The following is a 22584-nucleotide window of genomic DNA, read 5'->3' on the forward strand; positions in this document are numbered from 1 at the left end:
TTTCTGTATTTGTTTTGCACTACAATATATTTCAAATAATATTTGACTTTTCCTAATGACAGGGCCTGCTTTAATACTATTATTATTTATTAAAAAGTTTCATTGCTCAGTTCCTCTCTGTTCTGTGTTAAATGTGCTAAAAAGACTGAAACAGACAGCTTTCCATAATTTATCCTGGAGATATTTGTATCCGTCATTAGAGAAGTGTGCATATAACATCTGTCGGATACTGAAGGCAGGGAGCCAAGACCTCTATTGTCCTTCCCCCAGCTTTCTGTTGATAATCCAAGAGTGACATATCAGTTACCTCATTTCTGCCTTACACGGCTAATGAAGCAGATGCGATGGCCTTTTAATTAGAGCCGGAGAGAAACGGTTGTATCATTAAGACAAGTTTGCCACCTTGAGGTATGATTAGCATTTCCACACCATTAACTCATTAACTCATCCGTACATGGGCAAAACGTCTGCAGTTAAACACAGCGAGTCTCTTATTACAGATACCACTGATTTCTGACATTAGCTCACTAGATATTTGACATTTTGATAGCTGTCATTAATTATGACAACTTAATTACACTTACTCCAAAGATAGTCATTCAACACACACACACACACACACACACACACACACACACACACGTGTATATATATATATATATATATATATATTCTGTGTGTGTGTGTGTGTGTATATATTTTTTTTTTCATGAGCGATTTCAGTATTTAATACATTTAATACTGAAATCATTCATGAAAAAAAAAAAAATATATATATATATATATATATATATATATATATATATATATATATTCAGTATATATATATATAATTTTCTTTTTCCTTCCATGAACGATTTCAGTATTAAATTTATTATTTTATTATATATTCAATATTTTGTATGCATATGTATGTGTATATAAGATATATCCTATATGCACCCATATTATACATAATATTTAATATATAATACATTTTATACTGAAATATACTGTTCCGATATAAAGAAGCTAAAAAAAAGCAACTAAATATGCATTTTATGTATGTTTATATATATTCAAGCAATGCATCATTCCTCTAGTACCTGTATTGATTCAAGAGTCTGATGCGTTTGGCATACGGAGCTCACTATGTTTCGGAATAAAGCTAAAATGTTGAATCAAAGGAAAAACAAAGTTTGTGTCATTCTTGAAATAAGCATTCTGCATTGATTAGAACATTTATGGTCACAGCTTGTTCATGAATTTAGAATAGTTGCTCTTTTATTGACAACATGCTCCCAGTAAACAACACAACATGTCTCATTCATTGATTCTGTTCTCAGAAGCCCTAATGAGCCGCTAGATGTGAAACTTTGTGGTTCCTTTGAGGGAAACAAATCAAACACAGTTTCTGAAATATGTCCCTATACTACTGCTAACAGCTAAAACAGTTTTTAGATTCTGAGAGGAGAGATAATGTTTGCCAAGCTGGCATACTGAATCTTAAGTTGCAGAGAAAATGACTTACTGACTGCCCTATATTTAATATATGTTATTTTTTTGTTGCTTGCCCATACAAAACTCACCACTATGATGCTAGAGCATTTAAATGTTTTTCATGGCATTGCCATATGGTTACTAGGCTTTTTTTTAGGTGGTTTCCAGGTTGTTCAATGTTCTATATGAGATTCTAACTGAAATCCTCAGGCTAACTAAACACATATTATAAGATTCTCAGTTAGAATGGGATAATTCAACCTCAGACTTAATGTTTCAGATTGGAAATTTGAACTTTTATAAATTTTATTGTCTACCAGCCAAAAATCGTATCCAATCTAAGCAAAATTTGAGGTATCATTCATTTATTAAATGTATCTCATTTGGATAAAAGCGTCTGCTAAATGACTAAATAAATAAAATAAATAAATGTATGCAGCACAAATGGTGTAGGAAATTTACAAATAGGTTAGGGGTTTATATTAGCAATAGTAAAAGAGAAGCTGGACTTGGCAGCACTAATTAATTATACACAATATGTAAAAATATTGTAGTGTCTTGTGAAGCACACACCTCTTCTGCAGAAGGTGAAATCACAGATCATTTTTAACGAAGGCCAGTTTCCTTCTAGACCCTGTCACAGAACATGGCTCATTAATATAACATAAAATGTCATGCTGATTTTTCATGCTCACACACTGAATGCCTAAATGTGTCTACATATGGCACAGAACCACATACATATGAAATTTTGGCATGTGCTAAACATGAAAAATCAAACACGGCACAAGATGCTGCATGCAGCATATAACTATAAAACTAAACATTCAGTATAGTGACTTCACAGACAAAACAAGATTATCAGCTGTTCAACAGGCTGTACACTTGCAATTTGTGATAAATTTATAAATAATCAAAACAATAACATCACTGTCAGGGCTAATAAATGGGTCTGAACAAACCACAGGCGTAGATATAGTCTACTACACACAAATATAGAAGGGAAGGAAACATCTGACAATGGATGGGGAAACAACATGAATAGACAGTAATGAACAGCAAAAAGATGAAAAGTGAGAAAGAAGAATGAACTGGACCAGAGTTGAGGAGGACAGACTGTGGATAATTGAGTCTTATGGGCTTTTCATACTTGAAACTGTCAAACAAGGGTCATCTTAACTCTGAGTACAGGGTCCAAAACAATTGCCAAGCATCACATTAGAGTTACAAACTGACTTTGGCGAGTTTTTGACAGTTGCTCGGAAACGTTATTAGAAATTGTAAAATAATACATGGATTGAATTGTGAGAATGATAGTGACATGCACAATTAAATCTAAAACATACAAATCATCTACTAAAAATAAAATCTGTCATGATATATGAGTCTTTTAAAAGTTGAGTGGAAAATGTAAATTTGCCATCACACATACATACTGTACACATACTGTGTATAAATATACACACAGAGACAGAACAGATCTCAATTGCTCCAGTTATAAATCAACAAAGCTCTCTACACTGCAAGTTTGTGACGTTGCTTAAATGAAATTATGCAAATTATTAGACTTTTATTATTTGTCAGGCATCTCAGTGAGTTTGTCACTTTGTGAAAGAAAATGTCAAAACTGGCATCCAGCATGGATGCTAATTATAGGAGTCCTCATTAGTATTATGGCAGGGCCATTTGAATAGATAATCGGGGACTCAGATTCATGCAATGTTCAACACACTGCAAATACGCATCTTAATTGCTGCTGTCGCAATGTGTGATAAGTCATTAGTCTGTGATTTTGTCCCTGAATTTTTTGCAGACATGGGCTCTCTCAGATGAATTTAGCCTTTTCACTTTTAATATTGTGTTTTTGTCACTACAATATAAAAGCTGTTCTTTAGGAAAGGAAAGGGGCATGAGAGGATTATCACTCATAGCTGACAACTTTCATGAAGTCCTATCACTGTGTGGGACAGCGGCTGCAAACATCCCAGCAGCCCATTGTGATTGAATCATGAAGGACGACAAAGAAAATAAGAAAGAAAAAGAATAACAGCATGTATCACAGTTGCTGGAAATGCTGTACAGTTATGACTGAGGAAATACAGTTTTAATAAACTCTACCTTCAGCCAATCAAATTTCCTTTAATTAAAAAAGGCAAGTGAGAAGGAAAATATTTATAGCTAGTTCCACGAAGGCATAAAATGAAAGCTGTGCATGCAAAGAGATCAGAGGGCTGAGGTGTTGCCGCTCTGACAGCCGAGGAATGATGGGAGATCGAATCTGACATACTAATACCCAGGTAAAATTTGGTTTGGTAGCGCTTGTATTGTTTTAAACTTTTTTTTTTCTTTAAATAAACAAATACATTTTCAAAACTTTCCAAAGACTGCCTGAAATGCAAGTTATTTGATATTACAAGACCTATGGCCAAAGCACAGTTTAAATGTCCAGGGTTTAAAGGAATATTTCAGTCCATCAATTAATAAATTATCTTGTGAAGGGAAAAGAAATGTTTGTGAGAAACAAATCCATCCCTAAGGCATTTTTAATTTAAGACCTTAGCTTCTGGATAATATACAAGTTCTCTTATCCATAAAAACGCTTTCACCAGTGAAAAATAATAATAATAATTTGAATCAGGAGAAGAAAAATCGATCAAATACTGTTTACAAGCAAAAACAGTTGTAAACAAATATGTTGGGGGATTTTAATGTGAAAGGGACAACAGGAGATGGACTTTTTCTCTTATTATGGGTTTATGGACATTTTAAAATGAAAGCATTGAAATTAGTGATGGATTTGATTCTTCAAAATATGCAGCTTTTTATATCATATGGATTACTTGTTGATTATTGTGATGTTTTTATCAGCTGTTTGGACACACATTTTGACTGCACCCATGCAGAGGATCCATTGGTGAGTAATACAGTATATATATATATATATATATATATATAATTGTTTTTTTTTTTTTTTACATATATATAGTTTTAGTCCATCAGAATTGATTGTCTTTGATGTAAGAATAAATAATTATTTTGTGATTAAGATTATATATATATATATTCATATAATTTAATTTACTAAAATCTAAGACTCAAAAAAGTATGAAGTAGCCATAAAAGGTAAACATAATCTCAGGTGCAGCTCCTCTTTGTCACTCCATGGATTTTTCTCTGTAATGGATGGCTGTAGTTTCAACATCTGTCTAAATGCTGTATAATGTCATAAACCAGCATTACAGGGTTGGATGTGGCTACTTCTTGGCGATAAGAGAGGCCATTACCCCCATATCGCTTATGCACAAATCACACATGTGAATTATCTCTTCTTCTTGTCATAACATTGGATTTATGAGCCATAATCAATCAGTAGCTGCTATCAGAGGACCTGGCTTTCTCTTCTTTCATGGCTTAAATGTATTATGTGATCGATGGCTTCACTAAGATGAGAAAAGTACAACAAGAGAGCAGACGATACCACATCTTTTCTCCCAGGGCTTCAGGTACGTGTCCAGCCAAATTGTAAACATACAGCAGAAATTATTCATTCTTTTTATTCTTGCTCTAAAACTAGTAAAAATGTAACAAAAAATAACTAAAATAAACAGCGTCTGCATTGTATAATTATGCTCATTTGCATATTAGTTTATTCTGTTCTTACTCACATGCATTCTATTAACGATTGCTTCCATGTTCCAAATAATGCATTTCTGTAATGCACTCTCTTAATTGAAGAGCACATAGTATCAGTAAATCAATATAACATTGACAAGAGTGTGCGCGAGTCAGCGAGTTCATATGCCATTTCACTGGTGTCCATCTTCTACATTGTCATCAATATGAGGCCATTAATCAGAGAGAACAGGTCTGTCAGGCAGTTGTGTCATGTCTATGTCATTCAATCCTCTGATCCAAGGTCACAGTCGAAGCAGCCAAGAAGAATAAGTGCAGAATTGAAATGGCGATGCTTGAGGTCTGATTCCCACTTGAGTGTAATGACTGGCTTCACTATCACTGAAAAAATGACAACACTTTTACTGTCATATAAAAGGGATCGTTTAGCAAAAAATGAATGTGATTTCAGAAGGCAGGATTTCAGTGTATTTCATAAGCTGGTTGCAACACAGGCTCATTGGAAAAATGTGACATGGTGACATATCTGATATTATGTTGTTTCGTACATGTTTTGCAACACTTTAAAAAAGTGAAATGTCTAGTGTGTGGTATGTCCACACTTTATTAATCAGTCTTAACAACAGGAATAAAAGTTGTTGATGTACTGCCAACAGTGTTAATTTGAACTGGAAACTGCAATGAACTGTACGTTTTTTTGAGCTTTACAAAAATGTACTGTAGGTAGGGGCACGTTTTTTTCCAATGTGCCTAGACTGGTTTATTTACAATACAGCACACTCTTATTGCGTAACTAAATTAATGTGAACTACCCCTTAATCACATCTGAAATGTTTCCTCATTTTACACTCAGCATTTGTTTATTGCCCACAGTGCTGCATATATGGATCATTTCACAGCAGATTTTCCACAGCTTTGGCACTACGTTCATAACTTTTGAGTATTACACGTCAATAATGACTCGCATAAGCAGCTCAGCAGAGGCCCATGGCACCCAGTGACATCACTGCCAATCATTTGTCTTTCACTAAAGTGAGACAGTACGAATGCCACATGCCTGGGGATCTCACGGCGTCAAACAAATGTCTCAATTACAGAATGAAGCGCACTCATGCGCAGAGCTGTTCTCATGCCACTTCATTATTGAACTAAGCCAATTAAACTCAGAAAGGCAGGAGCAAACAATTACAATCTACCCAGCACAATTGTAAACCAGTCGTGCGTTCTCTCATTACTGTCTCAGCTCCCAAAAACACCCTGTGTCAGCCTTATATGGCTTTACCATCAATGGCATCAAACAGAATTATGGGAGGAAAATGATGGTGAAAACGTGCCTCTACATACATTGTGCAAAACTACAAAAACATACATATACAGTTCACTGCAGTTTTCATCTAACAGTGAAACAACTTTTATAATCTTTTCACACAAATGATTACAGGTCCCTATAACACTCGTTACACTTTTACCATTTTGCATGATTTGTAAAATAATACATTTTTAACATTTGAATCACATAACTAGTGCCATGTACTTTTCTCGTGAAGTAAACTTGCTCGGTAAACCTGGTATGGCGGTGCAATGAAATCAAGTTCAAGTTCATTTATTTATCAAGCACGTTTAACAGCCACAAGACTGACCAAAGTGCTGTACATTAAAATCAAACCATAAACACATAAAACAGAGATAATACAACATATAAATTAAAAACCAAAAAGGAATGACAAATAGACGCAATGTTAAACGCTCTGGTACAATTCCTATGAAAATTAGTCACGACACTAGATAAAAGAACTAAAAAGCTGGCAGATGCAATGGTGTATAAAGTACATTGTTTTCGAATGTGATAGAGTATTAACCTTTTAGCACCAGTCATCGAACATTTCATTTCAGAATTGCTGCAATGCGTACAAAATCCTGTGTAATAATACACTATGACTATGTTAATCTGTATTTAGGAAAACTGAAGACGCTTTTATCGTTGCTCACTGGATATTTTGAAAGTGCCGCAAATCATGCAAGAAGTAACATAGTATGAACTTATGTCGCTCCTAAAACGTATTTTAACCATGGAAAAAACATCCTTTCTGTTGAAGAACTCTCTGATGTAAAGAAAGTGGTTGATTCTGTTTTGGGTCTCCGTTACGTTAACATTCTCTCCCCATCTAATAAACTTAGCAGATTCACTTTGTCTCTGTCATAGTCTCTGATTGTACCAGGAAAGAGCTTGATTACCTAAATGACTGGTATGTAATCGTCTGCCACGCACCAATAATACCTAACTGATGAACTGTCTGTACATCCAGGCATCGTCGTAAATAGAACATATCTTTATGATGGTTTAATTTTGATTAAAAAAAAAATCTGATTTTTTTTCTTACAAATCTTCACATTAGATGCTTTATTTAATTTCCATCTGAAGATACTCTAAAATAAATTCACCATTTCTGTTGGTCTGAAGATAATAAAACAACAAAACAAAGACAAGGGGATAAAAGATTGAAACTGAAAATGACAGATTTTTTTCCACTGTCTCTAGACAGAATCGTCTGGAAAACACTTGAGCCTTTTATCTCTCCAGCCAAGAGTTTGCCACCAGCACAATGAAGCTTACTGTTTTCGTACCGCTAATCTCAAATGGAAGGCTTGATTGGGTGTAAAACACATTGTCAACAATGTATTTCATTTCGTTCCACAGAAAACAGCTTATGGATTTGGCACAGCATGAAGTCGAACAAATAAATGACAGGACGTTCAGTTTTTAGAAGAGTATTCCTTTAAGAAATTCATATTCAAGAAACTAGAAATGCAAATGAAAGTCCTCAAGTCATTTGAAAAAGGAAGCTGATGCCCACAGATATGAGAAATCACCTTGGCTCCGGGTGTTTTGTTTACTTGCTTGACTTTAAATCAAATATTTTGTTTGTGTGCCCATATTTCCCAGGAGCCCACATGAAATGTCAGGTTTGATTTTTTTTAAATGCCGCAGAGATAAAGGACTGCTTGCATTGGATTCAACTAGAAGTGGCCAAAGGCCTCAATCTGCTTGAATGTACGTTCATTTGAATTCCAGACCACTATTTTCCACAAGCCTCTGTGTGTGTGTGTGTGTGTGTGTGTGTAGAAGAACCTAAGGCTTCTCCTCAGGAGCATAAAACGCAGTCTGAGCATGACTGCCATCCAGATGAGACAGAGACACATACAGCAGGACCCCTCAGAGCACAAAGAGGGATCTTTCTCATGCATAAGGCAGTCTGTCTGAAGAGTGAGACCAAAACACAGATGATGAGCTCTACAATGCAACAGAACCTGCACTTTAGCAGTCATTCTTTCACCTGAATTCATGAGGGCAAAGGTCAGCACTCTCTCTTCTCTCCATTGGTTTGAGCTCCAGTGAACATCTCTGAATCTGTGAAGATAAATCCCTTTATCTCTTTCTAAGAATCGTTTGTCTGGCTGCAGGTTTCAACAAAAACCTGACCCTAAATATAACAAAAACAATAGAAAACCACTTATAAAAACTGAAATCTAAAATACAAGCAGATGATCGGACTACAGTACAATAAGCACAGTATAATAACTGGCCATAAACATATTTCATTAATGTATGATATTCATCACTCATTTATTAGTTGTGTGTTTCTGATACACTAAAAAGAGTCAACTCATAAGAGCCATTTGACTGAGGAACATACTTCTGATTCACTAAAAACAATAGCTGCTCGCATGAAATTCAAGGCATTAATGTTTGCCTACAAAACCACCACTGGCTCTGCACCCCTTTACCTAAATTCATTACTTCAGACTTATGTGCCCTCTAGAAGCTTGCGTTCTGCAAGTGAACGTCGCTTTATTGTACCATCCCAAAGAGGCACAAAATCACTTTCACAGACTTTTAAATGAACTGTTCCCTGGTGGAATAACCTGCCCAACTCAATCTGAGCAGCTGAGACCTTACCCATCTTCAAGAATCGGCTAAAAACACATCCCTTCCATCTTTATTTGACCCTCTAACTCTAGCACTCTCTATTCTAATTCTATTCTTAAAAAATCCCTTTTAGACTTGCACTCTATTAATTTACTGCTTAAAAAATGACTGCTTTTCTAATCTAAGCTTTTCTAATTCTGTTTGTTTTCTTTTTATTTATTATACAGTTAACAAAAGCAAAAAAGGCCTCTAACACTAGCTTGCTTTATTCTTTTTCTATTCTATTTCTTTTTATTTATTATATAATAATAAAAAAAACCTTGCTACGTGTACTGCGTAAGGCTTACAGAGACTTGTTATAGCACTTGCATATCATTGCTCCTTTGTTGACTTTGATTGTTTCCATTGTCCTCATTTGTAAGTCACTTTGGATAAAAGTGTCTGCTTAAATGACTAAATGTAAATGTAAAAACAGCTGGCTCAGAGAAGTCATTCAATGAGGAGTAAGACTTTACTGCCTATGCTGTGCATGTTTGATTCACTAAAAAGTACCAGATCATGTGAGTCAATTGTTTGGGAATCACATTAAATTATTGGTTGTCTTGTAGGCTTGCGATTTAAGCCTTCAAGACTTGTACTACTCCAGAGTGAAGAAACGGGCAGGTAACATCATCACAGACCCTTCTCACCCAGGACACGACCTGTTTGCGCTTCTCCCCTCAGGCAGACGCTACAGATCTCTGTGCACTAGGACATCTAGGCATAAAAACAGTTTTTTCCCCATGCCATCTCCTGCCTGTCCTGTAATTCATGCCTGTAATTCATTCCCCATCTCTAATTATTGACTCTCTCCCTAGTACTTTGTAAATATATATGCATATTTTTTCTAAACAGCTGTATATATAGAGTAAATGAGGCACAAATCTGTACATAAATCTTCTGTTCCAGATTTATTATTATTATTATTGTTAAGTCTTATTTAAATGTTTCTGTTCTCATGTCAGATATGAATGTATGTATGTATGTACCAGAGCTTCTTAAAAACCACAACAAATTCCTCATGTGTTTGCGCACACTTGGCGAATAAAGCTGATTCTGATTCTGAATGAAATTCAGATGTACTACATCCATGTTGTTACAGTTTAGCACAGTCATGTGTTTGGGAATCGGACTACATCGGTTACGCATATGATTGTAAAAAGAACCAGCTCATAAGAGTTGACAGGAATCAAACTGCATGTTGCACTGAATCGTGCGTTGTCACATTTACAGCTTGTTGATTCAGTAGTGCACTACTGGTAGTGGAAAATCAGAGTATTTTACTATGATTCCCAAACCAGTCCAAGCACTCTGCTATTGAATGTGTTGGTACATTATGACAGCACTCTGATGAGTAATTTAGTGCTGTGATTTAATAGCATTTTCTTCACTGCTGGTCTGTTCATTAGCGTGGTTGGTGCTTCCAGACAGCAGACCCTCATTAAAGAATGAAAAGGTCAGAGAAAGAAACACACCTCCACTGGCTTTATTCACACTTTTCTTTACTTCATTTGCAGACAGACTTCAGCACACAAAAAGAAGGTTCATTTTGACAAAACACCAACACGGAGGGATTTATGCATAAAAACTGACACAAAAGAAAAAGATTGAAAAGTGCATTTAATAATAGTCCATGGAAAGCTCTGGCCCAATAAAAGCTCCAGTCTAATAAAAGCTTTTTTTTTTCAGGGGGGCTGGGTGAAATAAAGCAACAGAAAATCATTAAAACTCTTTGTTCACATTGTCACTTCAGGTCTTTGGACAGATTAGAGTAAATTTTGTTTAGTGTTTCTGAGATAAATGCAACAGTTCTAAAGTGGAGCTTTGCCTACAAACATTTTACTCCATCCATTTTCTCCATAGGGAAATTGGTTTTTAACAGTAACTTACAAACCTTTAAAGATGAAAATACTGTAAGCTCTGAGGTTGTTAATCCTATGCTTTTGTTGAAGCCAACTATTCACATTATTTAAACATATTATTTAATGCAATTGTGTTTAAAAGCTGAATTGATGCTGTAAACTTACATTGATTTACAGATATAATCAAAAACCTTTAATGAATAGTTTTATATTGTTTCATCATTTTTAAATTTGATTATGTCATTTGCGATCCTTCATGGGATTGTAGTTCTTTCCCTCACTTAAGCTGTCTTGTCCCTTTGCCAGTTTGTCTTATTTTCAAATTTTTGCATCAAATAAAGATTTGTAAAGCGGTTATTCACATCATAGCTGACTGGTTTGGTCCATGGTTTATAAGACTTTTTTTTAATACTTATGGCAAAAAAATGTATGGAAGAAATACTCAGAACCAATTATGCTGAAAAAATGGTGCGCACTAAAGCACTCTATTGTGCATTTATGTAGACTGGAAGGCTTCATTGGCCAATCCGCATCCAGGATGGGAACTATGTATTATACAACAATTTTTTTTTTTTGTATGAATCAGCTCACTTTAATTAGCCAAGTCAACAAGAAAATTTGAGCAGGTTTTCATTATTTCTGATGTTTAAAAATCAAGCTTAATCATTTCACCCAGGTTTAAACCAGAAGCCATGAGATGTGCACAGAAAATGATCTGCATATTTCTCGCATGTCTGAATACTAATTCTGTTTGATGGATTGTGAAAGTCACATTATCTGCTGTTTTCCAAACAGCCCAAGAAAATACAACAGTCGCAAAACAGAGAGTGTGACAGTCAGACAGGGAGGGAAAGACAGACAGTTAGGCTGTATACGGCTCTCATCAGAGCGATGTGCAGGGCAGATTGTATCTGTGGTTTGTGCCTGGAGCCCTTAAATGTGCGGTCATCAAGAGATTTTAATCTGTTTTTCCCCATTGGGCCAAGCTGCCAGGACCAAATGGAATCAATTGGTCAATTGGTCCCTGACCTTGAACATAAGTGCAATATAATTACTTGAAAACATTGCACACTGTTCTGCAGTCAGTGTTCCTGAGGGACAAACCTCAAAAACAGATTAACAAAGCAAGTGCAAGGCACACAAGCCCCCTCACTCAGACAGATGACGGTTGCTGAAAATGACTCTAAATATCTCAAAAAATCAAGGACAGTTTTATGGAATGTACAAAATTTGGCATACTATAACAGTGATGAGCAAATATAATTATGTTGCAGGCACAGATTCTTACAGTACTAGCTGTGATGTCACATAACTGCAAAGGATTCTTAACATGCACAATTATTTTTAAATGATCTAATACAGTTTCACTGTATGTATATAGAATAGAGGATGACATTTCGATAGCAATAGGGACAGAATGCATGAGTTAATCTTCTTTTAGTTCTGAGGTACGATGGAGTGTTAAGAAAATTCATCTTAATGAGCTGTATATGAGTGGGCTTATGTCTCTCTCTTTCTTTTAAGAGGCTCTTTCTGTGTGTGTGTGTGTGTTTGTCTGTCTGTCCATGTGTATCTTTGCCAGGTGAATCTGCTCCTCTCCTGTCTCAGCCTCTGTCCTGCTCAGCGGCAGCGCAGATAGACCCAGATCTCTGGAGCCAAAGGAACTCTAGAACCCAAAAGCCCAACAAGTGAGCCACAGTCTCCCTCTCTGATGTATATTACAGATCTCCATGGCAAATAACTAATGTCCAAATAAAAACCTAATGTATTCCCTGTTAGTCTGAGAACAGGATCCACATGTAAAAAAATGGTGGCTAAGAGCTTAGAAATTATTTTGAAAGCCTGTGATTAAATCACCATTAATCAAACTGTGTACAAAGAGGCATTTGAGAGCTTGAAGTGTTTGAGTGGAAGGAAAAATACAGAAAGAGAAAAGAAAAAAAAAATTCATAAAGGATTTTGACACCATTATATTCCTCTTATACAGAAATGAGAATCACCCTGTGTCCAAATACATTTTTTAAAATTAAAATCATGATTAATTAAGGGAAATACCACCAACTAAAAACATTTCCAACACACTGTTATTAAATAAATAAATAAATATTAATTGGGGTTGGGGTGAAATATAACATGTTTTCAACAGATTTTGGGAGATTCAAACTCGAATCATTTGCTACAGTGCAGGAAAAAACAACAGCATAATATATTATAATGCATATTATATTGGTTCAAGATTATTTGAAACATTAATTTGTATACAATATACAATTGTATACCTATAATATTATAGTTAATGATCTTAATAGACATTAGTATAAAGTGTAATCAAGCAAGTTGGCTTTTTATAGTAATTTGGTGCCTTTGGTGCTGGCAGAGAGTCTGGGTCCCTGCTGGTTCTGTAAAGCATCAAGTTCTGTACAGCTCTGTAATAAGCTCATCTAATCGCACCGGTTCAGTCCGTGTTTTACGCATTGCCAGGGAACAACAACGCCGTTTTAATTCGGTGAATATTCTTCACGACTCTCTCATTTCTCTCCAACGACTTCAAAAGGACATGCAGTCACAAAAAGTCGTCCAAAAACTGCAGAAGATTTAGAAACAGTTAAAACATGCGATGAAAACATTCTTTTGTAATCGCCGGATAGAGTTAAGCAGCTGGGAAGAGCCGGAGTCTCGTGTCCGCGCGCTGGAGACGCACAGATCCGAGCCCGTCAGAACCGCACCTGATCTGAGGAAACACACTAACATAAAGGTAAGCGAGTCTTGTTTTAGTACATCCACTGATCATCTCTGATGTGTATCTGAACGCAGCCTTATGCATTATTTACAGGCAAATATCGTATTCATAAAAAAAGTATATTAACCGTTAACGTTGTGTTTTGCTCATAAGAATAACGTCAGGTTATCTCAAACAGGAGTAGCCTAATAAATGAACAAATGTCTATGTAAACCAAAGAAGCTGAAACTCATTATAAGAGATGTTTAAACTACAGTGAGGTTCATTTCTTTTCAAATGATTGACAGATTGCGCTTGGAAAGTTTTATAGATGAATAAATGAACATTGGCTCGGTTTTGTTCGGTTAACTTCTGATTCTTTTTCATTTTAAATGATAGAGAATGATACTTTTTTCTCTTGCAGACTTAAGATATTCAACTTATTATTCTCTATATAGTATAGTCTATTATTAATAGACTACATTTTATGCAGCCTTAATGTAACAAACAGATGTAGAGCTCTGCAGAGATGAACAAACCCTTACTACAAGACTAAAATATAGGCTAATTCAGAATGAGCTAAAAGAATCAGCATCTGAATCAGAATCAGAAAGAGCTTTATTGCCAAGTATGCTTGCCCATACAAGGAATTAGTTTTAGTGACATAAGCTTCCAGTACACAGAGACAACAACACACAGACAGTAAAAATAAGATGAGAATAAAAAATACACATGTAAATTTTGTCAAAAATTGAAAAATAAATTAATTGCATGTACAGTTGTGCTACAGACGATAGAATGGAATAGAATAGAATGAGATGCAGGGATGTGCTGGAGGTGGTAACAAATAAATAGAAGGTTATTGCACATTTTTATTGCATAATGTGGGGAACATTTAACTGTTCATAAGGTAGATAAGGTAGATGCATAAGGTAAAAGAAAAAGACGAAGAAAAAACCTGTCATATAATGTACTGCTATAAAAACAACATGTTTGGATGTTGATCATCAGATGCCCATCAAGAAGAGAAAGGTTTTTCAATCAGCATGTAAACGATTTCGACTTCTATGCACAACTGACTGAAGAAATATAACAGTCTAGAAACAAGTGTTATTTTCCTGGAGAATCCTCTTGGCACAAAGACCGTTTTCCACAGATTCTACATGACTATCTGTCAAGCATTTCAGAGCAGATGATGAATTTAAACAAGCAATGCCATATGTTGTTTGCTCCACTGTTATTTGTAGAGTCCTGATGGAAATCGGCAAAATATTAAGAGATAATGCTGTCAAAATGATTGATTCTCTCGTAGTTGTTACATCCTTTAGGAATTTAAAGGAATATTCTGGGTTTCATACAAGTTAAGCCCAATTGAAAGCATTTGTGGCATAATATTTGTTTCCCTTAAAAAAATAAATAACTAAATAAAATGAGACACTTAAAATGGAAGTGAATGGGGCACATTTCTGGGAAATTTAAAACAGAAATGTGATGTTTACAATGTTATAAAAACAATTCAATTAAAGCTTTTAAATAGTAATTTTTACACTCATTTTAGGGTTTTGTGTTTATGGCATTGTCATTTTAAATTGTATACAAACAGAAAAAGCTTTTAAGTGATTTTTACACTAAAATCAAGTTAAAATATGTATATTGTTTACATCATTTGGCTATACTATTGCAACATTTAGTAATGACACTTACATTAGAGTTAACATTTACAGTATGTTATTCACTTCCATTATAAGTGCCTCGCTGTAACACTGATATTTCCTAAGAAGAACATTTTTCTGGTAATAAACATTGAGTTTTTATTGACCTTGGGCTTAAACTAATCAAATATCGGTAGAATCAGATTTCGGATAATTTCAATTGCAATGTATAGGCAATCCAACACATTACTTTATAAGCTTTGCTATACACTGATGAATCTGGGCATCTTCTCTCTGTCTGCAATATGAATGAGCTCTCTGTGACATGAAGTTCAGTAGGATGGACAGCTCTTCTCTCCCACGGCAGAAATTTCTTCCAACCCATCACTCCGACAGACAGACAACTTTTATCCCATAAACCACCAGGCACAATGAAGAACAAGTCACACAGACAATTCACTGATTCCTTCTTCCTTCTGTAGATGTTTTCAAGAAGCACTTTATGTTTCTGCTATAGCAGGTTCTCTTCAGTCTTCCTGTTTTTTCCAAACATGTTTAATAAATCAAAAGGGAAAATGATAATTAGACTCTAATCGATTCATCACAAACAGCTCATTAGCCCCAAAGGGCTGGAGCCCCTTCTTGGTCACAACAAGCCTTCTCAGCATCTACAAAAAAAAGTGGTTCACTTATTTTTTGATATTAAATGTTCAGATCTGAGTAAATGGCTAGAATCTAAAGATAAACATTGGTTTATTTGATTGTCTGATCTTGTATTCATCCTGACAGGCGTTTCTATTTAATTTAGGTCCTGTGAACTCATAATGCTGTAGACACCAGGAGCTAAATCTCTAAAGGATGAAGATCAGGATGTTGTCAGAATATACCATCTTGTCCTTCTTTGTCCTGTATAAGTAAAATAATTGTTTGACGTCCACCTGAATGGTCTGAACCAGGATGGCCAAACCGTTCTACAGACTACAGCACTTTTTAAGGCGGGCTCAGCTGCTTCTGTTTTTTCTGGGTGTGGCTTACATCATGGCAGGAAGCGTGTTACTGCTTCAGCGCTCCAGTGTGCTAACATTTCAGAGAGAAACAGATACCGCGGCGCTACCTTTACTACCAGCGCCACCTAGATCCCTGGAGCTACCTGCTGCCAGGTGGTTGTACAGAAGGAATGTCATCCAAGTGATGGAGAACCAACCTCTTGATCAGGCAGACAGCAGAAAGGACCAAAAGCACTTCATATCTCGTAATTTGGAGATCAGGCATTTGAGACGCCACTGGTTCCGTGATAATGCTGAACAGAAAAGCTCTTCTGAAAATAATCCATCTCACAAGAAAGCCAGACATAAAGGTAATGGCTTATAAAATAACCATCTTAAATTTGTGATTTTTTATAGTTATACTAAATTGTTTCTGAATCATTTTCAACAAGGGACCTACATCGGATGTTTTATAAACAATGAAACGGAGCACGCACTCGGAGGGACCATTCTTTATGATTTCCGCAAAATGACCAGCGCCTTGTGTCAGGACACCTGCTCTGAGAGGTAACGTCTAAAAGAATGTACACAGAGTAAATGAAAGAAAGCCTGTTCTTTTAGAAGAATGCATTCAGTGTTTCTCCACAGAAGCAGGTGGCAGAATGCGAGCTGGCTGATGTGACTGACCTGGAGTTCATCCAGAGAGTCACAGTCTGGAAGAGAAAGAGTGTTAAAAATACATAAATACTAAAGCCATTTCAAATACAGAAATGCCATTTTAAAATAATCAACTTGGAATATTCAAAGCCAGAAAAAAAATTATTCACTGCTCAAAATATAATTATGTGCTGCTTCCTTTGGGAAATGCCAACAGGTACTTTCTGATGCATTTATCCACCTTATATAGAACAGAATACAATATTGTATTCTGTTCTATTTTACTTTGTTCTGTTCTATTCTGCTTTTCCAGTCTTATCTCGTCAGAAATACTTCTGCGTTGAAGAATAAGGTGGATAAATGAACTAAGGTGAACTATGTGCATGTCTACAGTATGTAAATTCACTCAATAGCTCTCCCAAAACTGTGTCTTCATTTACTCCAAACCTGTATTCTTTCTTCTGCTGAACACACAAAAATAAGAGATTTTGAAGAATGTGGGTAACTGAACAGTTGAAGATTCCCTTTGATTTCCGTAGTAAGGACAGAAATACAATGGAAGTGAAAGGGGACCATCAGCTGTTCGGTTACCAACATTCTTTAAAATATTAATCAGAAAAAAAGAAACTCATACAACTTGAGGGTAAATGAGGGCTTCTGAGAGTAAATGACAACTTGTTTTTTACTTCTGAGTGAACCGTGCCGTGTCCTCTTTGCAGTGGGTTCCGGTATGCTGGGCTGGAGTATGGAGCGGAGTGTCACTGTGGAAATCGGATCTGTGCCCGCCAGGCTCGGGGTGAAGACTGTAATCTGGACTGCCGTGGAGAGAAGGGATCCCGCTGTGGAGGGGTGGGACGCATGTCTGTTTACAGAGTTGAGGATCGACTTCCAGGACAGAGGAGATGTGAGTCACATTAAAACAGAAGTATTACAAACATGAGTGCAATTCTGCTTGAACAGGCCACACACACATATGTGACCCTGGACCACAAAACCTTAAGTGTCTTAAGATGATGATAAATAAGCTTTCCATTGATGTATGGTTTGTTAGAACAGGACAATATTTGGCCGAGATACAACTATTTGAAAATCTGGAATCTGAGGGTGCAAAAAAAAATCTAAATTTTGAGAAAATCACCTTTAAAGTTGTCCAAATTAAGTTCTTAGCAATGCGTATTACTAATAAAAAATGAAGTTTTGATATATTTACAGTAAGAAATTTACAAAATATCTTCATGGAACATGATCTTTACTTAATATCCTAATTTTTGGCATAAAAGAAAAATCTAAAAGTTTGACCCACACAATGTATTTTTGGCTATTGCTACAAATATACCCCAGCGTCTTAAGACTGGTTTTGTGGTCCAGGGTCACATATGACATGTTTAATGGGATTTTTTTTTGTGAGTAATGGATTAGAGAAGAACTAGTTTAAAGGCCAGAACTCAGGACTAAACTGGGCCTGGGTGGAGTATCATTACATAAGACAGAAAAGCGTGATCCGGGTAAAAAAACAAAAATGCTTAAATACAAGCAAGTACATTTGTAGTACATTCTTATTTTTTGTGCTAAATAAAATTGTAAAAGTTATACACTATAAATACACTAAAAGTATATTTCTACTTCAGTAGTACTTCAGTGCAATTGCAAAATATACTAAATACCACTGAGATTTAAATTGAAATAAAGTATAGTATACCGCAATAATATACAGATGAGTCTTACTAGTGTATTTCTTAAAAGTGTGCTTTGAACGATTTAAAAATCATTCAAAGTAGTTCATAGTACACTTTTATATAGTTATCCTACGTTTAAATTAAATAGATTTTATTTAAAATATATTAGTAATGTTATAGTTATAAGGAAATTTTTACAACTTTCCTATAAGTACACTTAATAACAAGAGATAGAGATAGTGAGCACTGCTCTTGTTTTAACTTCATGTGGCATGTGGTGAATACAGTGAGGTTCACCTGAGGCTTTGGGTAAGACAACTTCTGTTTTCTGTTCAATGTTTCTCAGACAGAACTGTGCACTACCACGGCTGTTACAAGAAGCCACAGAACTCTACCGCTGACTTCCTGATCCAGACCTCTGGCCCGACACACACTCCTCAGCAGTGTATCGAGACCTGTACAGATCAGGTTCAGTTCTGCTTGTATTCATCCAGACCAATGTGTTTTCTTTAGGGTGATCATTAGACTAGAAAAATAATGTGCATTATGAATAATACTTGTACTACTAGTTCTACTATTCTATATTTATAAAATACTGTATACTATTATTATTATTTTTTATTATCACTAATTATACAATTAATAATACAAATGTTGTTAAAATAAATAATAATTATTATTATTGTTTTGTTACTACTACTAATAAAAATCATAATTTTGGGGCCAAGCATCAAAGGTGCATAGTTATTATTATTATTAATAATACAATTAATGTTAATAATAATTCTTTATCCACACTGTATTTGTCTAGACTATAATTTGAACATAATTTGGCTGACCATCACTACTCATTACACATGATATCTTTTATTTCCATTCCTTCACCTGTAAATTGTGTGTGACCTTATCAGGATCTGCCATTGGCCCTTTTGAGAGGGCAGGACTGTTTCTGCAGCCATGTCCCATTTCTCTTCACAATCCAGATGAGTGAACATGAATACATGTGTGAGAGGAGCAACCAAACAAACCACACCTCTCCTTATGACCTTGACTACTACTGGGTGTACAGTACTCCTGTGCTAGGTAACCTACAGCATGCAACTCAAACTTTACGGCTCTTTTAAGAACTAATGCTGCAACAGAAAAGATCTGTTCTCTCAGATGCAACGTGCAAAGAAAGGACATTTCTGCCCCAGAAGTCCAGCACTCTTGTGGCCCTGTCCAGCTTTCCAGGGGCAGGAAACACCTGGTTACGTCACCTGATTGAACTCGCCACTGGATTCTACACCGGCAGCTATTACTTTGATGGCTCTCTATACAACAAAGGTGAAAGTCCACTACTCACTACTCAATTGTTAGCAAATGGAGACTCAGCTCAAATGTTTCTCTTCAGAAATAGTGGTTCTCTTACGTCTCTGCAGGTTTTAAAGGAGAGAAAGATTACTGGCAGAGCGGGAGAGTCATCTGCGTCAAGACTCATGAAAGCGGCCAGCGAGAGATCGAAATGTTCGACTCGGCTATCCTGCTGATGCGAAACCCCTATCGTTCTCTAATGGCGGAGTTCAACCGCAAGTGTGCTGGACACCTGGGCTACGCGTCAGATGTTCACTGGAGGAGCAAAGGTGCTGATGATAGAAACACCATTAGTTTCAGCCTTACAGTACTCATTTAGAGCAATGGGTCTTTCTTAACCAGGGGACTTCAGCAAACTATTAAGTAGGCCACAAGATGACTTTTATATGATGATGATTTATGATAAGATAAAAAAGCATTACAATAAGCTAAAACAATTAAAAAACTTATTTCTACCCCATAACAACTGATTTTGTCTTTGAAAAAAAAACAAGATTGTAAAAACTTGTAAAACTGGGATAAATGAGGAAGCCTAATTTGTGGTTTCTAGAGCTGGAAAAGGTCTTAAAACTCTGTTGGCATAGATGTAATACAGTATGTTATTGTTGCTTTTGCATATATTTAGTAAATATTAAATGTTACAATGTTTTAAAATACAAAATATTTGTATATTTTAATATATATATATTAGTGCTGTCAAACGATTAATCGCATACTATATGTATGTGTACTGTGTGTATTTATTATGTATATATAAATACAAACATATGCATGTATATATTGAAGAAAAATATGTTATGTGTATATATTAAATATATTTATATATAATATAAAATATGAATATAAATATATATACATGTAAATATTTTCAAAATATATAGAGTATGTGTGTGTATTTATATATACATTATAAATATACACAGTACACATACATATATTATGCATATATTAGTCTCAGGTCTGGCAGGAATTGTAGGTGGGGGGAGTGAATGTACAGGTGCCCTTGAGCAAGGCATCGAACCCTGAACTGCTCCCCGGGCGCCGCAACATAAATGGCTGCCCACTGCTCTGGGTGTGTGTTCACAGTGTTTGTGTGTGTTCATTGCTGTGTGTGTGCACATTGGATGGGTTAATTGCAGAGCACAAATTCCGAGTATGGGTAACCATACTTGGCCACGTCACATCACTTTCAAAATTGTGCTGCCAAGATTGTGTAATTTTATTTTTTTAATCAGAAAAATCCCAATTCAGGTTTTTTCCCCAAGCTATGCAGTCTTAGGTTCAAGCTTGTGGGAGATGCTAATTTCGTTTTAACAGTGCTGCTTTTTTTGTTCTTCACAGAGTGGTCCGAGTTTGTGGACAGCTATTCATCCTGGTGGGTGTCTCACGCTCTGGCCTGGTTGCGGTTTGCCCACCGCCTGCTGGTGGTACACTTTGAAAATCTACAGAAAGATTTAGTCCCTCAGTTAAAGACCATCACCACTTTCCTGAACACCAGCATTCCAGAGGAAAGACTTCTGTGCACAGAGAGCAACAGAGATGGCCATTTTAAACGCTCTGGATCACGTAGAATGACCTTTGATCCCTTCACCCTCGAAATGAGAGCTCGTATAGATGAATACATCCACACAGTAGATAAAGCTCTCAAAGACAGACACCTCGATGGCCTACCACAGGAGTAAATGCCCAGGTGAGGATTCATGAACACAGGTTGCTGCCCTCTGCTGGAGGGAGGACACAGAAACACAAAGTGCCTGAGTAAAAAAAAAACACAACTGACAGCTCTCAAAGTTTTGCTGTCTATCGTTTTATTTGTGCTTTATGTTTGTGGTTGTGCTGTCACCAGTTTGATGGCATTGTGAAGACTGTGTCTAGTTAGTATGTTTTACCATTAAACCAATCAATTCTCATAATATCAGTTTCAGTCCATTTTAAGATTATTCTCAAATAGATTACACTATCCTAAGACATTTCAGGTGCCTTTATACTTAAAATCCAAAGTGTATTTATTTGAAACTGTGTTTCTGATGTTCATTTGGAATCTCAGGGTAAAAGCATTTTCAGTGGACATAGATGCATTCATTCCAGAGAGAAAAATGCATCAGAGAAAAATGTTCCCTCGTGAACAAAGATGAGACATCTTGCTCTTCAACCCAGTCTCATCCCAAATCGTCACATATTGAAGCTTGGTCAGGACTGTTTTGGCGTCGCTTTTTGACACTCAAGGTACCCCTTTAGCGTCACTTTTCGACGTGAAGGGTCCTCCATTGTTTTCAGTTGTTTGTCTTAATCTAATGGTTTGCATGCATTTGTAAAAAATAGAAATAATTTTATATAAATTTTTACTTTCATTGGAGCACCTAACCCCACCTCTGCCCCTAAACCTACCCACCTCTGAACAATATAAAACACACACAGGCAAATATAAGTGCAGTCACAGGTATTTATTGCAAAAACTGACCATAAACTAGCAGTATAAAAACATTACAAACAAGTTGCATTCCAAGTCTTCTGAAGCCATACAAAGTCTTTATGCGAAGAAGAGAGTAAAACACAAGGTTTTGATCTCTGAAAATGATCCATGCGCTCACATCTCATTC

At 35.9% G+C, this 22584-nt stretch overlaps 1 protein-coding gene across 1 annotated transcript; it reads left to right on the forward strand.

The window, feature by feature from the left end:
- Positions 1–16198: 16198 nt before the first annotated feature.
- On the forward strand, positions 16199–21666 carry LOC306864468 (sialate:O-sulfotransferase 1-like; the record flags this gene model as incomplete). The annotated part of the gene is made up of 8 exons (XM_079408493.1): positions 16199–16669; positions 16751–16865; positions 17675–17859; positions 18978–19099; positions 19543–19714; positions 19793–19957; positions 20053–20253; positions 21326–21666. Exons 1-8 carry the CDS (start codon positions 16270–16272, stop codon positions 21664–21666), a joined length of 1701 nt encoding a protein of 566 aa, XP_079264619.1. The 5' UTR covers positions 16199–16269.
- Positions 21667–22584: the final 918 nt, after the last annotated feature.

This window comes from Barbus barbus, assembly GCF_936440315.1.
Source record: "Barbus barbus genome assembly, chromosome: 45".
Classification (NCBI taxonomy): domain Eukaryota; kingdom Metazoa; phylum Chordata; class Actinopteri; order Cypriniformes; family Cyprinidae; genus Barbus; species Barbus barbus.